We start from the raw sequence: 24,990 nt of genomic DNA, 5'->3' as shown, positions 1-24,990 counted from the left end.
GTTTGTTTTTTGTTTTTGGTTTTTTTTTTTTTTTTACTTTTTAAAACAGTTGTTCTTTTTTCTCTGTGATACTTCCTACCACTTCATCGAGGCTGCTGCATTCAAACAGAAAACAATTAACAAGGTCAGGCTGAAAGTTCAGGACAGCTCTACTTCAATGTTATTTGCTGTTGCAACTTATCAGAAAAAAAGGAAAGCTTTTATTAAAAAGTGAACCACTTAATTTCTTTTTCTGTCACCAGCTGCAGAAAGCAAACATTCCCCTTTTTGGGATACTATGATATAACAACTCACAGAACCCAAATGACTTCACAGTTAGACAACAAAGAAAGGCAGATTTGGGGTTACAGAAATATGAATTGCCTTTCAGAGAGGAACCAGAAATTTCTTAGTAAAGCGCAGATTTCTCTCACCGATGTATTTCCACCTTCCCAAGCCTTGCTATTTTACCCAGAACAACAGTCCCTTTTTAAGTTGCTTGTTTGGCAATAGCTCTGGAACGCGAATGAAGTTTGTGCACACAAAGGTACACAATGGAAACGGAGAGTCCCGTCTTGCAAGCTTTGAAACAGTGACATTGCAGCTGAAGCCGTACCAGGGTGACCTTGCCCTTCTGCTTAACTATTACTTTGTTAAGGATCTGAGGAAATACTTCTTTTACCAAAGCGGAAACACTGAACTCTCTTAGCTGTGGAGATCTCATTTTCCTATTGCACTGTAAGTTACTTTGCAGGCTGTACATCCACCATTACAAGCACTACAAGCCTATCAAGGTCTCACAGCCTTTCCTGGAAATCTTTCAATGACCTCTCTCAGCAGCATGACTTGGAGCCAGACAGGTCTCTGGTCCCAACCAATACTGCTATCCCATACGCAACTTCTGCCCTGTGTGGTGGTGTAAGCTCAGCAACAACGCTTACCTTTTATTTGCTGCTGACAATGCACAGAATTGCATGGTCCAGCGTTAGCTTCTGTATCTGTGGATGAATCATCCTCATCAATGTTAATCTCTTCAGTGATAATTTCTGGGCCCAGTTTTGCCATATAAAGCATACTAATTCTTTTCAAGGTCTTATTTTCTTTGTTCAGCTGAAAGTCAAGAAGCACAGTCAGAAGATAGTTAGTCTATCTTTAAGCTGCTATACAAGAAAAAAGGTGGTTTTTTCTTATCATTAAAAGATCTATCAAAAAAAGTAACATTAGAATAACATTAGATTCAACGTTAAAACGGTCTGAAGATGGGAAGCTTGTCTACTTTCTCCTCTGAGAAGGCTTGATTCAACATGGTGCTTCACCCATGCTCTTCCTTCCTCTCTGGTACTTCTGATTAATAAATACCCTGTGTAGATTCAAAGTGAATCAATCAACTATCAACCTGACCTAACGCTACACATTCTTTGTCATAGCTGTGTCAGTTCCTTTCTCTTAAGCAGGTACCAGCATCAACATGAGCCCTAAACTGAATGACCTGAAGAAGAGCTCATGTTCCTGAAAGCTCATCTGGTTTTGCCAGCTGTATCAATTGGTCAAATAAAAACTCTTACCTCCTCTTATACCTTTTTTTGCTTATAAACTACAAACACCTTAACTACCATACTCCCAATCAGACAGAAGTACCTCAAAATTCTTCTGAATTATTTTCAATTCTCAGGAATTATTACCATAGAGTCAACATACACAAGATGAAAGCCGAACCATAAACCCATTCTTTAGGGGTCAAACCACGTCAGAAACCATGCTGGGTTGGATGGACACTTAATACGTGACTCATTGGTGGATGATACAGAAGAGGTTCTGTAAGGCATCACTGTTGTGATCAAGGTGCCAGAAAAAACTGAACAACAGGGATTGCTGCAAATGTTTCACTTTCACCACTTCTTTCACTGTCCTCCATCTAGACACCCCATGCCAGCAGCTCTCAGCAAGCTCAGCACAGTCTCAGGGGTGTTCAGCCATATGTTGAGGTGACTGCCCACCCACCAGCCAAGCAGTCCCTGTGTTCAGGTCTAAGAACAAGACCGAAATTTAAACTAATGACATACAACCTGTCCAAGTCAACACGCACTTCAGAAGTCCAGTATTTAGCTTCAAATAAAATATACACCATACAGTTAGACTGACTCTGAATTTTTACATGAGCCCCCTTTGATCCCCCTTTTCCTCAGGCCCCCAGCTATGGGTAATTTACTCAAGAACTTCTTCATCTCATTCTCAAAGAATGAAACCGAGCAGCTGGGAAGGGTGGTCTGAGGAACCTTACATGGTTTAGTCTGCTCACAGCAGCAAACAAACCAGCTCTGCCCAGCAGCCCCATGGGGTAAAGCCAGTCTCTCAACTGCCCCTGTACGCGCAGTACAGGAAAAGTGCGGAGAAGAAGAAAAGTTGCACAAATGTGTTCATTTTTGCTCCTTATATGCTGATTGTCTACCTTATGAATTCTAATATAGTGTCATTATGCAAACAATTAAGTAAATACCTCCAGAAAGTACATTGCTAATGCATCTAAATTAAAGTGATTTCTTGCTAGTGTGATTTTTACCATATCTAAGGATGTACTCTGGGCAGGAGATGGGAAGAGGAGGGGGGGAAAAAAAGGGCAGTCAGCATTGCTAATGAAATTTGGTTCAAAATTGCTGTAATCCATTTTCTGATGAAGTGGCCCAGATGCATTTTACACAACCAAAAATATATAAAAGAGATAAAAACATTCTTTAATAATAATGCACTTCTGATGAGATGGAATATAGAAAATTACACACTTGTTAAATTCATCAGACTAGACGCAATCAACAGAGCAGCAGAGGTCACCTTTCCCCTGCCCTCGCTTTGCTTTCATAAACAATCACCTGAAATGTAATGCAGTGGTTGACTTTTTCCATTTTATTTAGACACTGAAATGCTCATTATTGTTTTATCTCTCACAGAGAACAGTTCTAAAACTTGTTTTCCATTTAACCTAAATGCATATAAAAACTAGATATCAAGACACTGGTCCATGACTTACTGTTTCAAAAGAGAAACTAAATTAATTTTTTTTTGTTTAAAGGCAGGAATTGTATTTTACATCTCACATACAGCTATAGCTTTTGCCACTTGAAAATAATTTCACAGATCTGCAAGATTATATGAAAACATACATGGGACATGCACAAAATAGTTTATTATTTAATAGTTAAAATAAAACAAATCGGATGAAACAGAATCACCGTAATTCTTCTCACCTTAGAAGCCAAAGCCTCAGCACTTTCACGGCACGTCTTCTCAATTTCAAGATTGTTCTGAATACAGTTTACTTCCTCAATAACCATGTGAGAAACTAGGGGAAGAGTTTAGAAATTAGTCAGTATTTTCCTCCACTTGACACATGCATCCCATGATCAGAAATAATACATCTTTTTCTGTTAACTTTCTGTGTAAGCATGTCAAATACAGAGAACTACATACTTAGATTATCTCCCCGGACTGGAACTGTTTTGAACACTGAGTATTTGGTTCACTGCTTTAAGCAACTCTTTCAAGCCCTGTCTGCAGCATTAGAAGGGGAACTGGGGAACTGAGCATAAACTTATGAAAGTAGAACACCGGCAGGAACGTCCCTGACCACGGTCATTCATCATCTTTATTTCAAAAACACTTGAGGAATCAGAGTGAGATCACGAGGACTGACCCTTAAGATTGTCATCACAATCCTCTTAATTTGGTAGGGACACCATTTTCAGAAGATTGGAATCTCGATATTTTTAAACAGCAGGATTAACCCAGGTGAGTTACAAACATGATTTTCATCCTTCAGTCTTCAAATTTATATGGTATTTTAGCATCATCACACTTGCTAAAAACACTGTAGAAGAACAGCTGCAGGATGGACATATAGCACAGGCCTGGGGCAAGTTTCCTAGGAAACGGAGAAAGGAGTTAAGTAACTGATGACTCCATTTTCACAGCACGTGCTCTAAAGAAGTCAAATCTTTGCCACAGTACAGTTACTCCTTGTTCTGCCCCATCAGCTTAGAAGCTACCTGCAGCAGCTGGGAAACACCCTGAGGGATGCAGTCTTGATGGAAACTCCACACTACCTGCACTGCCCGAGTTTTTACAACCTCAGCTGAACAACTCAAGTTCTGTATTGCTATATGGCCGTAGCGTCTGTACCGTTTTTTATTTGAAGTCTCTTTGTTACTTGTGCATGCCCTAAAATAAGCCCATGATCTTACAATCTATCTTCAGAGTTCACAACAAAGGTTCAGACACCAGCATGCACACACACTATCTTCCAGGAGACCAGGGCCGTGGGCGAGCACTGTCTGACTGCATCTGAAATACATGGCTTGTTACCACATTTAAGATCACAGCTGGAAGAGCAAGAGACACATCTGTCCTTTGCAATTACAGGATCCTTATTATTACAGTGGGTTCACATCACTATGGTGAAGATACACAACATTCTTAGAACGACCAAAGAGTTATGGAACAACTCCTCTTTGGTAACACAGCATACCCGTGTAAGCTAGAGAAAATGTGAAAGCACAGATACATTTTGGCTTGCAATTCCCCTCAACTTCCAGCAGTATGTAGGTACTTCACTAGTGTTGAAACTCGTCTTTTAAGTGACAAGCTTCAGGTCACACATAGGATCTGGAGCAAAGCCAAAAAGCAACAACAGTTTCCTATTTCTACAGCTAGCGCCTTGCTCATTGATGCAGCTCCTCCTTGGCTCCTGGCACCCTTATCCACCCTAAGCAGCAGCACGGACCCTAATTCTGCAAGTCATCTCATGGCAGAGATTCCTCCTCAGCCCAGTGTCAGGATTTCAGTGTGCAGAAAGCACTATCTGCAGCTGAACTATACTCTGGAGAAGGAACAAGGCTGGAAGAGCACAGTCTAAATATGTAGGACTTTCTCTAGTATCTCCTTTCATTTTCATGAAGATAAGCTTTAAAACCAAGTGGTTTTATACCTCTGGGTAGAAAATCCCACTTGCCCTCTTCCAAGACTCGCCTAAATACTGAAGAGAGATGCTTAAAGAGAGATACTTAAATCCTCTTTGACATTCAGATGTCATCTTAATGACTACAAAACAGGGCATCAGCATAAAGCAGGCTGTTAAGTGTTATTTTTGCAGCTTTACAGATGCTTGGTTAATGTTAACGAACATCTTCCTTAATATCACAGGTAAACAGCACAACATTGGAGTTTGCTGTCCCATCAGCAGCTGCATGGAAGAACCAAGTTCTACAAAACATGAGCAGACAACGAAAGCAGGGCGGAGTATTGAGAAATCTTGGTCCAAATATTACATTCACATGAAGTCTCCTAACAGCAGAGCAACCACACCTCTTTGTTCGATTGCTGCTTCTTTTTTTCCCCCCTATTTTCTCTGACTTTGTAGAAATTATCTGCTCCAAGCATGCCATACCAGCTGCTACGTTTAAGTTAAGAGAGGAAAAGCTTCAGGTAACACACGTCTGTATCGCTTCTGTTTTTATTGTACTTGGCTCTGGGAATTTGGAGTAACAAAATGCTTTGGGCAGGATGAGAGAGCAGTGGGGATACAGAGCCACTCCCATTTTACCGACAAGAACCTAATGGCCTCAAGCAAGGCTAAAGTTAGGAAACAAGGATCGGGCTCACATGGCAGAACTAGGAATTACTCTTGGTTCATTTAAACTTAATTAACCTGCAATTATGATTAACTCAGGGGGAAAAAAATCTTTCCAAATTAAATACAAAAATATATTATTTCCTAAGTCTGTCCAAAGTTCTTATTATGTCAAAATTAAAATTCATAAAGCAGCACTAAGTGGCCTGAAACATCTCTAACCTTGACAGTTTTTTTCAGGGGTAATAATAATCCACAGCAAATGCAGGCCAACCAAAAACCACTTAACTAATTAGTAGTTGCAGTCACCGAGAAAACATGAATCAACACTGTTATTACAAGTGGCACATTTGAGTGGCATCTAATTATGACTTGATGAGCACGATACTTGCATTATCAACATTACTACTGCATCCCATCAGGGACTAAAAGCCGCTGATGGCATTGACTGCGAGAAACTCCCACTCAATGGTACTGCAGCACCCAACAATCTCCTTGGCAGGGGCACCCTCACTAAATGACATGTTAAGCGTAATTACTGGTAGACATTGTAAATAAACAGGATTGGAAGTGAAAATTGTACCAAGTGCATAAGACACAATCTGACACATTGGAAGTGGCAGCCTTAATTGAGAGTTTCTTTGACTGCTCAAGATCATTTCAACTGCATTTCTCGGAGGACAGTGATTATAACTGTGGAGACAGACGGCATAATGGTATCAGCACTGCTGACAGAGCAGTGAATTAAATTGTATCTGCTGTTGTGTGAAAGCCTTGATGAGAGGTACAGATCCTTAGTGGTCTTATCATTATAACACAATGGTCATGTTGTCATCAACCTTGCTGGCTCCAATTGAAAAGAAATGATTGTGTGTTGAAGCTTTCCCCCCCACCACCACCTTCTATCTCTTGTGCTCAATAGAACCAATTTTCAGAGAGCTATGAAATCACGCAATAGGGCCTAAAATGCAGCTGCTTGGCATACAAACGGGGCCCCATTAAACTGGAATCACACACAATATGTGTTTATGCCAGAAGAACAAATAGAAGCTGAGTACAGGCCAAGTTTATTCACAGACACAAAGCCAATGTAGCTCTTCATCAATATAATTGCCTTTTATATTGTCGTTTAAATAATGGGCTCTATTATTGCCTTAAAATCCTAATATTCCTGGCATTTTATCACTATGTTTACAAGGTATGTCCTTTAAAAATGTGAAAGGAAGATAAAAGAAACCTATAAAATTTTACAACATCAAATATTACTTCAAATTTTAAATCTTAACTTCTTGACATTTTCTGCCACACTCCGGTATTCCTTGTATCGTAACAGAAACAAAACGGGCTGCAGTTTTTTCCGAAGGAATTAGACTTCTTAGAGCACATTCTTGCCTCACAGAACAGCGATCTAAGATCAGTTAAGGCAGTAGGTGATTCCTGATGATTTTAAATTATTTTCCATAACTGTACCATACGAGCAATTATAAAATAGAAGTGAGCAAATTCCTCTATTAATACAGTCACACAAAAGTACAGACCATGTGATTTCCTCCTCCTGCATTAACTTCATCCACATTTCTGATGCTTCAGCATGCAGTTCACTGTACTGGCACAAACCAGACGTAACAGACCACAATCCTGTTGTAATTGTCTCTTCTAAGGAGCTATTCCACTAGGATACTTCCACTCCCATTAGATGTGCTTTGTTGCTTCCAGACACCACACGGTTTCAATGGAACCATTACCATACAAGTATAAAACTGAATATTGACATTCTCACAGCCCAGACAAGAGAGAACTTGCCCTAAAAATTACCAAGAGGCAGCAGTTCATCCTAAAAACCTTTATTGGTAGATCTATGTTTAAAGTAATTTTACTCCTTCTTCACGAAAAATATTGCTAATAATAATAATGATGGTAATCTCAGCAATAGGATTAAATCCCCCTCAATACAAGCGCATCAGAGAATCATAGAATGATTTGGGTTGGAAAGGACCTTCGAAGGTCATCTAGTCCAACCCTCCTGCAGTAAGCAGGGACATCTTCAACTAGATCAAGTTGCCCAGAGCCCTGCCCAACCTGACTGAGAAGGTTTCCAGGGATGGGGCATCTACCACCTCTCTGGGAACCCTGTGACAGTGTTTCACCACCCTCAGCATAAACAATTTCTTCCATATATCTAGGCTAAAAGTGCCCTCTTTTAGTTTAAAACCACCACCCCTTTTCCTGTCACAACATGCCCTGCTAAAAAGTCCGTCCCCATCTTTCTTATAGGCCCCCATTAAGCACTGAAAGGCCACACTAAGGTCTCCCCAGAGCCTTCTCTTCCCCAGGCTGAACAGCCCCAACTCTATCAGCCTGTCCTTACAGCAGAGGTGCTCCAGCCCTCAGATCATTTCTGTGGCCTCCTCTGGACCCGCTCCAACAGGTTCATGTGCTTCCTGTGCTGAGGACTCCAGAGCTGGATGCAGCGCTGCAGGTGAGGTCCCACCAGACTGGAGTAAGAGGGGCAGAATCACCTCTCTTGACCTGCTGGTCATGTATTATTCCAAAAGTCACTTGCAGAATCCTGGTGAGATAGAGCCACCATTTGTACCACTGCATTTTCACCACTTTGCGCCTTAAGAATGGCTACTCATGTCAGAGCAAATAAATGCTGTGACAGCAGTTAGCCTGACAATGGTCAAAGTCTCACCAGATTAGCTCCTTATAAATTAAGGCTTTGGAGGAGAAACAGCAAGTGGACCTGAATCTCAGCATTCTTAACACTGCTGTAGAGTACGGAGAGTGATGTTCATAAAAATCTCAATACCAAAAAATTCCACCTAACATTATCAGCTTACTTTTTTGAAACTCCTCCAGTTTTTTGACAGCCTCATCTCGTTCTTGCTTGATTTTGTCACACTGTAGAAGAGAAAATTGAAATGAAACATTGATCCCAGTTATTTAATTCGCAGTCAGTCACAACATGCAAAATCAGAGATAACTGCCAGCACAATAGTATATAGAAGCCTATCAAAGCTTCAGGTTTTTTTGCTCTGTCATGTAAGATTGATGGCAACTATGTATAAAAAATAATTACCCAGAGTATTTCCTAACCAAACTGGCAAGTTGTACTGGATTTTAGGTTCCAGTTCAGAGCTACTCTGAAAATATTTTAGAAGAGCCACATTATCCAAAACTCTTATAAACAGTCATCCATGTTCCACACTACAGTAAAGACAGTATTTTGCACGTCAAGAACATGCTTTAAGTCTAGTTTCTTTACACAAATAGACTTGGAAAACTGACCTATATTTCTAGACTTACCGTGTGCAAGGGAAATCTCAAAGCCAATAAACAGGGATATGCTGTTCAGTTTCATCATGAGCAAAGCATCAGCCTTGAAGAGGGGAAGACGCTCATTTTCACACTTTGAGTATTTTCCATCACAGTTTTATTAATTTTGGGGTTAATTATAATACTACACAAGGCTATAATTCTTATGATGGAAAGTTTCTTCAAAGAGAAAGAATAAAACAGACATTAAATAGACTTTTCTCAAGAAAATCCCTTCTACAAGCAAGGGAAAGAACTCAAAGGAATGAGTAAACTTCACAAGAGACATAGTCAGTGATTAACCACACTGTGGAAAAAGCACATGACCCAGGGGGAAGTGTGACTGGCACATAGTGAGGCTGACACACACAGCGTACCAGACATCCCCCCTCACATGCGGCCGTGTATGTTCACAGGAATAAATCAACATAAGACCATGAGTTAACTTCTGGAAGAGATCTGTGCAACTGAGCTCCTTACAGTGTAACTCCAATCTGTTCATTGTCAGAACTGGAGGGGAAAAAAAAAAAAAAAATCACAAAATGATTTTGCTCGATTTTCAGTTTTTCCACATGAGGACCCACTTTGAGCTAGCTGGGAAAGGAGCCTGCTGTTAAGTAGCAAGAAGGGGGAGAGCCCAATTCAGAGGCAGCCAAATCCAAGAGAGCTCTTCTATCAGACCTTGGATGAGGCCCAAGGAAGTCTCTGCTCTTGGGCAAGGAGAGAATGCCATTGGTGCCACCTCAGGGGCGGCCTCCATGCAGTCTTTGGAAACCACTGCTGATGGGTATCTTGGGACCAAAAGAAGCTGTGCTCAACAAGCAATCTCTCTTCTGATGGCACTGAGGTGATGAGAAAAGGGACCGTGGCTGAGTAGGGGGAAATAGGTCAGTTAACAGTTGCTGTAAAGGTCTGTGAAACGAGGCAGAGCTGCAGAAGGAGCAAGATGTGCTGAGCAAGCGGTGCCGGACGAGGACTCACCATTTCATCTTGTTAACAAAGAAGCTGTACAGAGATTCTTGCACAGGAGAGGCGGGGAAGGGAAATCCATGCATGAATCTTGCTGCTCCCTGCCCTCCCTATCAGTTTCCCCAGTAAAAAGTTTCCTTACCTTACTAACAGAAGTGCAGTCTGAGAACAGAAGGCAGTAAGAGACACAGAAAGTACTTCTGAATGATCCTGCAGAGCACAGCTCCACAGCAAAAGGGGGATCAGTATGAGCTGCTGCCTCTTCATAGTTTACAAGAGGGACGCTGTAACCACACTGGCATACTTCACCCACGGATTTTTCTGCACGCTGCAAGCTTTCAGCCCACTGCACATCAAGTAAGCAAATGCTCAATTTTTAAAAAGCAGAAAAATTAGCATTTTAAGGATCTGATCTGCTACCTGTGGGAGTGAACAGGGCACTTTCTTGCCAATGGAAACCTTGACGGAGAGGATGCAGTACACTCCCTATCCCAACGATAGGAAAAACTCCTTTTGAAAGGCTCCAGCACCACGCTGCAAGGCGTAACAGCTTTCCCTGTGCAGCCGAAGGGCCAGTTCAGTGACCTGCTCCACCCTGAGTGCTATTTGCAGAGCGCACTCCACTCGGACCACGGCAAGCTGACTATTCTCCTCATCGCCTCACGTTCCTCTGTGCAACCAGAGTCTGCGGGTTTGGGTCTCTGCAGAGCAACTCCTGTTCCCAGTTGCAGCTTTCTGAATATTTTCCTTTTGTTGCTACTGTGCTTCAGAGTGGAAATGCAGGAAGAAAAGGAGAGCAGGAGATTGTTGCCCTTGCTTAAATGATCAATGGAAAGCACTTTGCCTTTTGTCTTGCAATCAGACCTGTGCAAGCAGAGATGATAGAAGTTATACCAGAAAAAAACCTCTAGGGTATCTCCAATTTATCAAAGAATTAGAAAGAGTTGAGATTGTCTTTTAACTACCTGTATTATTTCAAACTAGAAATTATACAAACAAAACTCGTATAAAGCAATGAAGTTTCGTAACAAAAAAAACAGACGGCCCTTAAAATTGACCTTTCCTTTGCAACAGGAAAATTTAAAAATATCAAAATTTGTAAATGTGAGCTGCTCTCAAAAAGCTGCACAAAAGCCTTCAAAATTCACAACCAAAATTCACTTTGCAAAAAAGCAATTTGAGGTGCATACACTAGAACTGTTAATTGACAAGATCATCACTAAACATTAAAAGGCAAATAGCGTAACACTACTGTAAAATCTACTGTTCACTTCTAACAATCGAGCACACACAACTGTCAGGAAGAAAACAGCTTTCAAGTATTTACTAAGTCTTCCCTTGTCAGTATGAACAGATAACTCTATACTCAAGTACTCTCAAAGGAAAAAAAGAAGCCGTAACTCCTCGATTGTCAGTCATTTTTCTGTTTTTAACTTAACTTTGTCAAAAGTTCCAGCTTCTCTGCAGAGGAAAATAAGTGTTTATATCATTTTATTTACTATTTTAAATCTAGTATTTATAGCACCATTATCCCAATTAAAAAGGAAAAAACACAAAGGCAATAGACACTATTCCCATTCCAGTCCTGAAACAGCAATAGAAGTCAACAACGATAAAAAGACATTTCATCTGTATTTTTAGAAACAAAGTAACAGTTCAGTTTCCAAAACTCATTTTGTGAATGATTCCTTAAAACTACTCATCTTTGCAGAAGCAAGTTCAGGAGCTTTGCCAATCCCACTCAATTTCATTTTTGCCTTCTAGGTACCCAAGACATGAGGCAATACTCTCCTTTCTAGCACAGGGGACTGTTGTTCTGACTGACTACTGACGAGTAAATCATGTACATGTCAAAGATCAGCATTCAAACCAAATACTGCATCTGTAGCGAGGGGGAGAGCAGCACTGGGAGCTAGCACAGCACCAGGAGGGTACCACGCCATCACAGGAACTGGCACTACAGCATCACGCTGGGAAGTCGAGGCACACAACTGTCTAGAAGCCTGTGGATTCAGTGACTTCGCACACCCGCTCCCACCAGCCTAATGACTCTGCCACTAATTCCGGGGAGTTCCGGGTTTTTTGTCTATTCTCTTCTAACAGGCTTCTTTTTTGCCAACTATTTTGCACATAAGCTCCTACTTACTTCAAAGGGCAAAAACAAGAAGGAGATTGTTCAGCCCAGATATTAAGATGCAAGAAGTTCACGTAGTAGCCATATAGTCAATTAAGCCATTGCTAAGCAACACAAGATACAATCTTTCCCATTTAAACAGATTGTGAAATTTATGTAGATTTAATGCTTGTTCTAAAATGATGAGTTTGATACAGCACTCCAAGAGTATCCTATGACATTTGCTGTTCTCTACTTACAGAAAGAATGAGCTTGTCATCAAGACAGAATCTCTTCTCCACTCCCACTTGGTGACAAAACATATAATCCACTCTATGCATGTGCTTTAACACAGCCAGCACCATGAATGATGTATCAGAGATACCATATTACACCTACGGTTTTGGAAAACTGTCTTGCTTTTTTTTCCCCTACTGGCAGCATGACAAAACACTGTCAAAACCAGTGTTCAGAGTCATTTCTGTGTGATTAGCACGTAGTCAAATATTTATTCATGATCTGACTCTGAATATGTCAGAACTGCATATTACGTTACCTACATTTGTGTACAACTGCGCATTGGTTATCTGTTTTCTGGGGACCGCTATGTGTGTTTAAGCGGCTACTTCAATGAAAAGGATGACCACAGAGAAGTAATCTGTCAATGTCATTTTTGCTCCAGTTTTTGAAAGTATGTAAAAAATACTAATTAAAAAATGCTTGCACCAATTTTCTCAGAGACCTCACCAGAGGCCTCAGTAAATTGGCAGTTTAGAAAGGCAATGAGGAAGAGATCAAAGATGTTTCAAAGATCGGCAGATCAAAGCCCTTATATTTTGCTCCTGAATGTTCATGGTTATTAGAATCCTTTTAAGCAGCAGTGCTTTGAACAAAGTAACCTAGGTAAAAGCCAATTTACTTTCTAATCTTAAGAAAAAATATGAACAGAGAGCACTAATTTTCAAAAATTAAGATTACACCTTATATTAAGTTAGCTCCCCATTATCCACCAAGTTCCAGTATAAACCAGGATAACTTCTCCATGACACAGCTCACCTTTCAGAGACATACAAGTGTAGTGGTGACACAGAAAAAAATTTCCCCTGAGAACGTCTGAAGTTCACCCATACAAGACTGCTATCCAGCTCCCGCTTGGTACTTTCCACAAATAGTCTGCAAGTCTTCTTCTAAAAAAAATTAGTTTCTCTTCCTCCTATCGACACAATTATGTGACCACATAATCCATTTGCTTACACTCATGCTGACAGAGAGTGGCAGAAACCGGAACAGAAATCACCCACAACTTCCCAGACCCGCAGGCAGAGAGAGCCTGTGCTACACTTCCTCCAGTATCAGGTTTGATCCTGCAAAGCATGGACTGAGATACGAAGTTAGAGAGAGGCTCATGAGCTGTCAGGATTACCTGCCCTGCAATAACACAAAGAACACTTTCTTCCAGTATTGGCACTATAAGCAAACATAACCATGAACTCTGTATCAGTAGAGTTTTGGGGGTTTTTTTTGTGGAAATGCACTTAGGGCCTCACACTTAACCACTTGAGTCCAAGCACTTAAACAATTAAGCAGGACTGCTTGCACAAGCACACCAATTTGCAGGATGGAGGTTCTTGGGTGGAGAATACTTGCATAACAACTGAAAATCCTCCATCCTGAGCACTGCTTAACTAATTTTCCCAACTGGGAACATAATCCCCATGTGCTTGGGGTTGGAGGATTTTCAGTTATTATGCAAGTATTCTGAAAAACATCACACAAAGCTACAAAAGAAAACACACAGGAGTGGCTACAGATAGGCAGTTACAGGAAAGAAGTCTTGTGAGAAAGAGGAGCAAGGAAGAAAGAAGAGCAGCATGCAAGAAAAAAAATTTCAGAACATCTCATTTCATCTCCGTTTCGTTCACAAATTTTTTCATTGGAATTGCCTTTGAAGAAAAAAAATCTCTAAATAAAAACTGCAGCTGAAGAAAAGCCTCCCCACTCCCTGCCTCACGCTCCAAACTAAACAAAGCTTTGTAGAAGAAACACCAAAGCTAGCAGGGCTTGGGCTAAGGGCAAAGCTGGGGAGCCCGTTCTTCATGCCATGAGCAGTCCTGGCGTGGAACTTCTCACATGTGATGAAAGCCAACCACCAGCAAAGGCTTGGCAGGGACAGGACAAATTCAGGGAAGGGAGCTGTGGAGGACAGAACACACCGAAACCACATACAGCTGAGGAAGTCCCCAGGCTGCAAGTGGTTTGGAGTCTGGAAGAGTACTCCACAGAGGTGTTACACAGGCTCTTACCCTCCTCCTCTCTGTTGCTGTCAGAGACAGGATACTCTGATAGATGGACTCTTGCATCTAACTCACTTTCATTTTCCTTTTCTTCTGAGCTCTAGGAAATGAACTGCCACAGTCTTCTGAACAACAGAAATAGAGGACAGGTTTGCTGGGGGACAGCAGAACGGGAATGCAGCAACAAGCACAGTAAAAAAGACAAGGATGTCAGTGGGTAGGAAGGAGTGAAGCACAATATGCTGAGCTCAGTGGAAACACACATAACTATTGCTGAAGCATAACGTGAAGATAAGCTTCAAGTTTTCTTAAATAATGAGAAAGTAGTTAAGGACAAGGCTTTCCCAATACAGCCTTGAACTGCAATGTTCGTAACAACTAGGCTAAAAGTGACGCTTCAGAAATTACTTTACAAAAAGCTAAATTAAGCCCACGTGCCTCAGCAGCTCACAGGGATTTGAAAACTATCATGTTTCTTCTATCTTCAGCCTGCTAATACTGGAAAATGGAGAAATTTCTGTTTACAATACAGTGTTGCACCGACTCATCTGCCTTCCTCACTATCTAGAGCTGATAAGAGGCTTTTAGTGGCCACAGCTTCTTTCGGCAGATATCTGCTAAAAAACCTTTTGCACATTGACATGGATTTATGGAACACAGCACTGCCTCCAATCTGTCTCAGCATTCTGTTCCCATTGGGAAAGCAGAGGCAGCAGGTGTGTTGAAAGAACAGGAGTCCTGGGTGAGAAGAGATACCTTACCAAATGTGCTTCATTTCCTACTAGAAAGACAGTTCATCATAATTACAATTAGCAATCTAGAAAGCGGTCATTATTTCTTACTCCAGCATCTATGAACACGAAAAAATGAAGCCTGCAACAATGCATGAAGTTCAGTCCCTACATTCAGAGCTTCTTTTCAAGGTGGGCAGGCACACAGTTCACAGAAGGGTGTGTGATATGCTGCAAATCTGCTTTACGCTGCAGTTCCATTCTGCAAGTTGAGATAAGACACCTTGCTCTCCTATTAAAAACTGCGTTGGTTTTTTTTGTGTTTGGTTGGTCTTCTTGTTTTTGTGTTTCTTTGGCAAGGGTGGGGAAGACTTTATTTTCTTTTTTCTATTTTCTTTTCAGTAAGTCCCACTGTGCAAAACAAGTTGCAAAGAAAAACTAGGCTTAGATCCAAGAGAAACAAGTTTTCCTGAGAAGATCTGAACATTTGAGCTGGTCTACACTCACACTGTCATCGTAGGCAAACTGGCTACAGCAGCAATCATTAAAAATTATATATTTATAGCAACTTTTCTGGAGTAGGACAGCTAGAATAGTTGCTGGGAATTGAATTCATTGCTCCTGAATACATACAAGTACTAAGTATTACTTGTTCCTATAAGTAATCAGCTGAGCTAACAAAAGCAGAGAACAACCTGCCATAGCCAATAGTATTCTGATATTTAGCATTTTATTATTAAAGAAATAATCAATAGATACAAACCTCTTCCTTCGTTTTCTTATTTTCTGCTCTAAGCTCTTCATATTCGCCAATAGCTACAGAAGGAGAAAAAAAAGAAAGTTAATATTGCAGCACCTCCTTTGCCACACATTAGCTTTCCATTTCATTCCTTTTAAAGCTCTTCTGGCTATTTACACAGACTTCTTAAATAACATGGGTCATAAATCTCGTTAATAGCCTACGGATGAACTGGATACTCTTCTAGATTCGCAGTAATTGGAAAGTGAGAAAGATGGTGGCTCCCAAAACAATCAATTTTTGATCAATGTAGAGTTAAACAATCTCATTGACTGAGTTCAAAAATTACGAGGTGAATGTACTGGCTTCCAGTCACCATTTTAAACCCACACTGGCTCAGGTTACAGATCAATGTTAGAAAACATGGTTAATGCAATACCGTTACACATATTTACCTCCAGAGCATTTATTTATTCACTAACATTTTCTTCCACTGAAAGTCCTATGAGATTTTTTTCCCTTTAAACTCCGCAGTGGAGATGTGAAAAGATTGTATGGTTTACCCAAGATCATCCAAGAACTCAGCTGCAGGGATCAGCAGGGAAGAGATCAACCTCCAGTAAGCTGGAGGTCCATTGTTTCAAACCAGCAAATAATATCCAGAAACAACTGATCAGCTACCAGTTAAACTTCCAGTTTACTGTGTACTTTTGTGTGCCCTTCTTAAACCTTTTATTTTATTACCTCAGGGGCTACCTTATCATCGCTGCTACAACTATCCAATTCTATTGTTCTTTCAGTGTGTCCCACGTGGGCTGTTTGGCCTTCAAGACCACAGGAATTTTACTGTCACTAGGAAGAAGCTGAATAAACCTCCAAACCTTAGAGAAACACAGCTTGCTAGGAAGGAACTGAAGACTGTTCAGTCTTCAAGATGCATACTGCAAGAACAAAATATGAGGGCTGCTGACATCACTACACATCTTATTCCAGCCCCTCAGTATCTCCTCAATTTTTTTCTTGTACCTAACAGATGTTACATATAGGTTTTATTTCAAGCCAAGTTAATTAAAATTGGATAAAGCTGATGATAGCAGTGATGTCAGAGTTTCATCTTAAAGTTAACACATCTTACCCTACATATGAAGACATGAACATGTAAAGTCTGGTCGATCAGCCACCTGAAAAACCACCAGCCCTTTCTAGCTTTAGATAGTTGAACTTTTTCAAAAATAAGCTCTTACAAATAAAGTTACACTCTACACTGTTGTGACATCCCTGTTCTCCTCCCTCTCGAGCATTTCAAAATCTCATTCAACTCACTCCTGACAGTTACACCCATGACATCACTGTTCCGTGCTGCTGCAGAGAGTAATAGGCATGCTGAAGGCAAGCAGAAGTACCTCAGACGTAAAACCCCTCAAATTATGCTAATTCCTCTTTTCTCAAAGATCACTTCATTTCAGAGATGCTGGGATACAGGCAGCAGTATTAGCTCCTGGGCTGCTAACTCAAAACACAGGACTCTGCTCCTTATGTGGAGCAGCAATGTGGAAATAGCAAGACCCTGCTGACCAGGTTAACTAGAAAAGCAAGTGGAGGATTCCTAGAGACCTGTCTAGCCAGAATCTCAGCTCTGCTGGGACCAGCAAATGTTGAAAAACTTCCAGGGCTCTCAAAGAAAAAAAGTTAAATAAAAAAACTGAAAACAAAGTCACAGTCCACATGAGAACTCATGAGAAATCCAGTAACTTAAACAAATGGAAAAAATCCCCACTCCTGCTCACCCAAGTAAAAAGGTATATCTAAAGAGTGGAACGAACGAAATCTGGTTTCCTAAAAACATGCCCTACATCCCCACACCAGTAAAACTAATGCCTCCCATCCATCCCCTTACTTGGTTCTCTGGGGTAGGTAAGGAGAAGTGGGAACCATCTCCACCTCCCATACTCAAGAAGCAGGAAAAACCAACAGGTAGATGAACAGAAGAGAAACCACATGGATGCAACTGCTCTAAGAAAGAGAACTTCAAGTGAGAAAACATGTTTTCTGCACAGGAACACAACGGCTATGCCTCTTGACCACTGTTCCACATCCAAGTCATTTCCCCATTCCCTTTAAGAAAACAAGGGAAGAGATTTCTAGAATGGAATGAAAAGGAATTTCTAGCAAGGAATGAAAAAAGTATCAGCAGAGACAATTCAAGCTTTTTCACACTTGAAAATTGCTAGTGTTTACTCGCCTTTAAGGAACACGCATACTGGCTTTATAAACGACTGGAAAATGCAAACAGACATTCACCCCACCCTTGACAGCTCTCCTCACAGTCTCCATCAACAGAGACCTCTGAATCATCAGCCCTTAAGGCATGGATACAAGAACAAGTTACCAAAACACAAGGATATGAACCTACACAACACTCCAGCGATCTTCAGTAAGGGCTCACATGTGTGAGACTGGGAATTAAACTGCCTGTTCAGGGCAGATGGTAACCCACGGCATGTTCATGGTGGAACGCAAACACAAAATCATCAGCTACGTGCTGCACTCACATGGCAACTTTCTTCAGTGCCTTTTTACCATGCCCAGCCCTTACTCTCATTGCAAAACTGTTAGTTCTTCCCTGAATACGGCAGATCCTTGCTATCCATTAGCTATCTTAATAAAATACTGTTCTTCATGGATGGCAGCCGCTGGATGATGGTCCCATCATTTGGATTTTCAGGTATGGATTTACTAAACAAAAAAGCTTTTATCAGGCTGGAAACAGAAATAATATAAAACCAACGATTCTACAAACTTTCTGCTCTGTATCAGATTCTCTGCAAAGGCATAAAAGGAAAGCTGGTGGATTTTTTTCTTTTTTTGTTAACATTGGGGGTGCTATTGGGAACTTTCATACAAAGTTTTACAAGTGTTTTACGTACAATGAAGTTCTGAGGCCATTTAAAAAACATCAGGAGTCTATATAGAGTTCACTGAAGTCCTAAATAGCATAAGGTGACAATGATCTCTTTGCTCTAAGACCACCCAAGCACAATTAACAGCAGCAGCACTAGCCAACACCTTACATGTTCCAAATCTCTTATAGATTACTTAGCCTTAAAACCCTCTTTAGTAGATTTGGAGGTATCATTGTCACTCATCTGTATATTGATAATCAATAAGTCCTGTTTTAGGAGGACTTCCCTAAACCTTCTGAGATAGGACTATTTTTTCTCCTTAACCCATGAAGGCACTCACAAAATCCACATGACAACAGAGCCCGAGCATCTCGAAACTTCCAACACCTCACCTTGACTCATTCAGATTATGCTATATATATAATTTACCCTGGAATAAAGGTATCTCTTTCCAATAAATTAGTGGTGAATGAAACAAATGAATGAAGATGCTTCACTAAAGGTGCTACTAAAATTCCAGAACTATACATCATTTACTAAGAGAATCAATACTGTAAGTATTTTACTATCAATATATGCTACATTGCACTCATTAGCCACCAGTGAATCCTGAAGAACTACAATAAATACACAGAGACCTCTTGAGACAGTGTCACTGTATGGCTCTAACTTAAGTTTACCCTTAACTGAATTATTTTTGATATACAGCGGTATTATATAAAAAAATTATCAGGATCCAGCTCACTTTTTTTTTTTTGCTTCAGGCTACCTTCGCACAGCCTCAGAGCAACACTACAACTTAACTTCAAAACCAAAGAAAGAAAAAAAAAAAAGCTGGAAAAAGGAGAAAAGAACAGAATATTTTGGGCTACGGCTCTTAACCCACCCAAAACATATTCCCAGCCCACCCTGCTCTTACTGTAAAACAGTCAAACCTCAAAATAGCCAACATGAGTGAACGCAGCACAGTCCTTCATAACAGGACCATGCTCATCCACCAGCTACTCACTCCTCAGCGCAGTGGCCAGAAGCAACTGCCCAGCCAACATGGATCAATGCCCTTTATCTGTATTAAGCTGGTAACTTTGTATACAGAAACTCCATTAATTATACGTTAGTCTTTTGATTTTTAGTTGTGAATCTGTTTCTCCTGAACTTGCATTTGCTAACAGAAGATCTGTATTATCTAAATTAGATGTTTTATATATTAGATACTTACTAAGGCTAAAAAGCACTTATTAGTAAAACAAGGTCATAAGGGTAAAAGTATGTAATGACTATAATTCATAGTGAACAACAGAAAAGACATCTTCATTTACACAGCATGAGGTGGTGAGACTCTTCCTACTCTTTTTATTGAAAAATTTATCAACCTCTTTGCTAAAGCTGTGTATTAAAAAACCAACCTCAAAATGCTACATGCACATACTTTGGCGTTTATGTTGTAAACCAGGGTGGTCTTCAAGTAGATTGAGAGCCTGTGCATGCCAAATCAACAAGTAATGCCTCTTTGTCATTTCAAACCTACTTACTTTTGCAAAAAGCAAGTAGAGCTGTCAAAGGCAGCAGACTATGGACCAGGTATGTCTTTGCTGATCCAGGAAAGAAAATTTACAGTGTGGGAAGTCCTTCGTCCCAGATGAAAAAAGCTGTCCTAATGAAGCAGTTTTTTGAAGGTAGAAGTAAACACCTGGATTTTTGCAGGTTTGGATATATCATCAGACAGAGAACACACTGCACAGAAGCTGCCACCACCCTCCTCACCCAGCGTACTTGGAATATGAAGAGTCAGACCAAGCCTGTTGTGCAAACCATCTCACAGAGCAATGGTCTGCCTGCAAGCACAACACGCACAAGACCTGTGAATTGCTGTTAAGAGCGCAAATAAAAGTTAAAAGGGCTCAATTTTTCTCTTGTACTGCATTTCAGGCTCAAAGATCCCTTCTGCTAAACCCAGGCAATCCCTATTTCAATGGGACACGGTGTGGCAGCACCAGCCACACGCAAACTACTCCAGCTGATGCCTGGGAAGCATTTTAACATCTCCTGGGCCTCCATGCACAAGAGATAGCGCTGAGAAACAAGTGCTTATGGGCTTGTGTAACGGTGAATGTATGTGATGGAATTACACCTGGTACTTTACAATGACTACAAATCTTGAGTCCGAATAGACAAACTCATTATTAGGCTGAAAGCTTATTATTTTATTATTATTCTAATTCTTATTATTATTTTATTCTAAAGCTTACAAGACCAAACCAAGCTTTTGGTCATGTATCAGTTGCACTAGTTGATACTTAAAAGCCTCAACTACCAAACACTTCCTTAAAAAAAGTCAAATAAAAATCACATGTGCGAGTACAGTATTTATACTTAACACCTTTGTGTAAGTCAGATCCTGCACCTCTGTTTCCACATGCTTTTGATTTTATTCAAATCTGTAAACATGTGTAGAAAGAACTTTTTTTAATGAGACCCCAAATTTGCATCCCACAATCTTACAGCTTCCTGAAAACTGGACAGGGAAATTAAACACAGCACTAAAGCCCAACTACTGATAAAGCTACACCAGAAGAACTTGCCTTCAGAAGTTTCTGAAAAACAGATATGGTTCAACACAAGAAACTGAAGTGGGAATAACATTTTTGAACTCTAATAAATGGAGAAAACATTCAAGCAGGGTTGGTTCTGCTGGGGAATGATGACTGGTATGTAGTGACACCCACATACACAGGTACATGGGAGAAAAAATAACCTACAGAGCAGATGACTACAGAGGAGAACACAGCAGCCAACAAGATATCCTACCCTAAACAAAGAAATTGATCTGGCCATAAAAATTACCCCTTTGCCACAACAAAGAATAAATTTGTCAAAGCACATTAAGAGATTGTCAATAGCATATACCTAAAAAGTGCTTCTCTGATAGTGCTGTCAGATTGGCAGTCTGTTCCTCAGAAGATATATGGTATTCTCTTATTTGAAGTTTCTGACATTTCATTTTCTTTTTTTTTTAAAGAGATCAAATAGATCTTAACCAAAAATAATAAAAAAAAAATAAACCCATACAGAGCCACAGTGCTTGGGACTAGAGACTGGAAATCATCACACCTCATCCAAACCAGCCAAACACAGAGCAAGATAAGACCTGTAAAATGGATGAAGACAATCACGGCAATATAAACATGTTTAGTGCATGTGTAGATGTTAACCACTGTAATTTAGCAAAGTGGCCAGAAATGTGACTCAGATAGTGGCAGCTGAAGTGTAATTTTACCTGGTTTAGAACTCCAGCTGTTTTGGCTCCTGTTTTCAACTGAACAAAGAAGTGACCACAGCAGCAGATGACTGCGTCTTTACGGGTGAAGTACCAGCTGCGCCAACAAAACCAAGGACAAACAAGGCAATCTTCCAGGCAGGTAACCAACCGCTGTTATGATGCAGCTCTTCGTCGGTTTGCTACAGTTCCTCAGGTTCTACAACCAACCATTAATAACGGGAGGTTCTGCCCACTTTGTTTTGTTTCAATTTTAACTCTTACCCATAGAAATGGTCAGCTGAACAGAAACGTGCGCTGCTGGAAACACCACTCAGAGTACAGTTAGGTAATACTAATATTCACAGCAGATCCGGTTTATCTAGCCAAGCTGTCTTGAAAAGCTATCCACAGGATTAAAACTCAAACAATACTTTTAAGTCCTAAATATGATCAATACAGAGATAGTGTTACTTCATGATGCTCACCTTCAACTGGGTAATGAAGCAAGCAGAAAATGATCAGTATCAGGTATCTAAGTCTAACACACAGGACTTGGAAAATTCAGCAGGGGTGAAAGATAAGCATATCTTGCGCACAGACAGATTCAGTGTCCTTGTTGCCATTCAGAGCTCTGCCAAACAGCCAAGTGAATTTGTCCAGACACAAGGCAGTGTCACAGCTGCCATCAAGAATTGAGCGAGCAGCTACAAAACACCTGCCTCAGGTTCAACCTACTGACCTTGTGTAAGGAAAGTATAAGCAGTGGTTGAATCATGACAGCAACCAGCCACATACACTGCTGCTTGCCTTCCTCTCTACCTTTTGCTTCACTTCTCGGACTGTTTGGTTATGTGGTGTTAGGCAAGTTTCTCAAGACTAGAAAAACACAGTCTGAAAGAGAAACCAAATAAGAGCTACTGAACAAACGTTCTCTGAAACCCCTTCAAATCAAAAGGTGGTTTTCAGAAATATGCCTACTGACCAAAATGTTACAGTAATCTGAAGCCAGACACCTCTTTGAATGCAATTAAAGGCAGGACTCCTGAAAAGTGTGTACACTCATTACCCCAAATGTTCAGAGACAGCAGATCCTTCATCAGCTGCATTTACTGCCAAAGCAATACTGTTTACCTACACCTGGAAGCAGTAAAGAGGAAAACAATTTTTTTTCTCCTCTTTTCATGCTGCTTCTGTTTAACAGAGAATCCTAACATTGCTTGAGGAAAGGTGTAAGGATCTCAAAGAGTCTTGTTTGGTTGTCAGTAAGAATGGAGGGCAAACTATATATTCAAACTTACAGTATATGAGGAGAAAGCAAGTTTACTTACCTACAGTAACAATACTTAGGTCACTACTGTTAGGATAATTTTATGCATGTCATTACCTTCTCATCACTTGAGCTCTTTAGTTTGTCCTGTCAGTTAACATAATTTGACTACAGTGTGCTACAATAATTTCGTACTATTATAGACGCAAAACAGCATATAGAGGAGTATTTTCAGAAGTTTTCCACTAGGCAACTTTTCACCCATATAGAACAGCTTTCTCACCAGCTGTACAACAACAAAAACATTTATTAGCCTCGCAGCAACATACAACAACTCCAACATTTGGGGAAGAACATCCACCTAAAACAAGGCCTTATAGTACCAGGTCTGGCAAGTACAGTTTCTGTTTCAACAGCTTAAGTGGATCTGGGATAGACAGTCCTCAAGTTACAGTAACTTTCCCTTGAAGTAATTCCCATAAAATTTCATTAAACATTAAAGGGCAGTCTGCCTCCCGGAGCAGAAGACTTTCAGATATCGGAACTGAAGCCCCAATCTAACTGATTTCAAGAGGCCAGAGTTTCTCTAAAGAATAACCCAAACTTGCCTTCCTTGCAACTGATTATTGTCATTTTAACAACTGGCACAGAAAACCCCTCTGAAGCCAAAAGCATGGGAGGGAAGTAGTCAGTCGGAAAACAATCAAATCAATTTTTAGCCTTATTTTTTTGTCCTGTATTATCAAAACACACAGTTATAACATTATCATTGATTTTACACTCACTGAAATCCTTCTAAGTCAGAATCTGCCCCGTGCAGCTGGTAGCCACGACTTTGTAATGCTGAGTGTACAGGAACAACCAAAAAAAGAAGTGCCAAAGCAGATCTTAAATAGTTCATAAATATCCAGCTGAAATTTGGTTAAGAAAAGCTTCTGCTATATAGCAAAGGGGACCAAATGCATTTATGGTCAGAATGAAGGACAGAAAAAGGGGCACTGATCACACCCCCTACTTCCACTCTTCTACATGGCTTTGCCCAACAGGTCCTTTCCAAACAGCTCCTCCCAGGTTCACAGGAACACAGCTGTGGTAATTGCCAGCTGCGAACTACAGCACTGGTACTCTGCATCTTCTGCCCATGAAGCTGTGAGATGGGAGGCACACCGGTCACTTCACGCATGTTCACAAGGAGATGCCCACAATTGAAACAGATGGTAATGATGGTTCTTCAAATGTTGTCTACCGACTTAACCAAGGTAGAAACTTTGCTGGACTAACCTGGTTCAGGGATAGGTGGACCAGGGGAACTAAAAAATACTCTGCCTTTTGAGCAGCCAAGCTCTTTTCCATGCCCCTTCTTGCAGAAGATGGAAAATGACAGTGTTCTGATTTCCAAGCCAAACTATGCACTCCTGAAACTGAACATCTACAAAGCTGAAGTACAGAACTTTTCTGAAAAAGCACCGAGAGTGACTCACACGGGGAACCAAACCGGCCCAGGACAAGTGCTTGCTTCCTTCCTTCCTTTCATTTACATTGGAACTAGAAAGGCTCTACTGAAACTTAGAGCATATCAGGGCGAGCCCCGAGCTATCAGCGGGACGTTTGCACACTGAGGGGAGCGGGATGGAGGATATTTGATGGGTTGGGTTAGTATGGAATCCTGCACCACAGAGTGGGAGCCAGGACAGGACACCAGGCTAGGCACAGCCAGGCACTCCACGCGAAGCGAAGCTCCACAGAGAGACGGCGAGGCAGACGGACTTTCACCCCTTAGAGCCAGCCAGACACCCGG

At 40.8% G+C, this 24,990-nt stretch overlaps 1 protein-coding gene across 1 annotated transcript in view; it reads right to left on the bottom strand.

Moving 5' to 3' along the window:
• The window catches only part of KIAA1598 (KIAA1598 ortholog), a 52,899-nt gene extending 37,064 nt beyond the window's left edge, over positions 1 to 15,835 (bottom strand). Inside the window, 4 exon segments of the mRNA XM_010138910.1 lie at positions 921 to 1,089; positions 3,222 to 3,316; positions 8,443 to 8,503; positions 15,788 to 15,835. Of these exon segments, the coding sequence (XP_010137212.1) occupies positions 921 to 1,089; positions 3,222 to 3,308 (256 nt within the window). The 5' untranslated portion in view covers positions 3,309 to 3,316; positions 8,443 to 8,503; positions 15,788 to 15,835.
• Between the last annotated feature and the right edge of the window lie 9,155 nt (positions 15,836 to 24,990).

Source organism: Buceros rhinoceros, unplaced genomic scaffold (assembly GCF_000710305.1).
Source record: "Buceros rhinoceros silvestris isolate BGI_N320 unplaced genomic scaffold, ASM71030v1 scaffold13566, whole genome shotgun sequence".
Lineage (NCBI taxonomy): Eukaryota > Metazoa > Chordata > Aves > Bucerotiformes > Bucerotidae > Buceros > Buceros rhinoceros.
The sequence above is the reverse complement of the archived record's forward strand: the minus strand, read 5'-3'. Positions and strand labels throughout refer to the sequence as shown.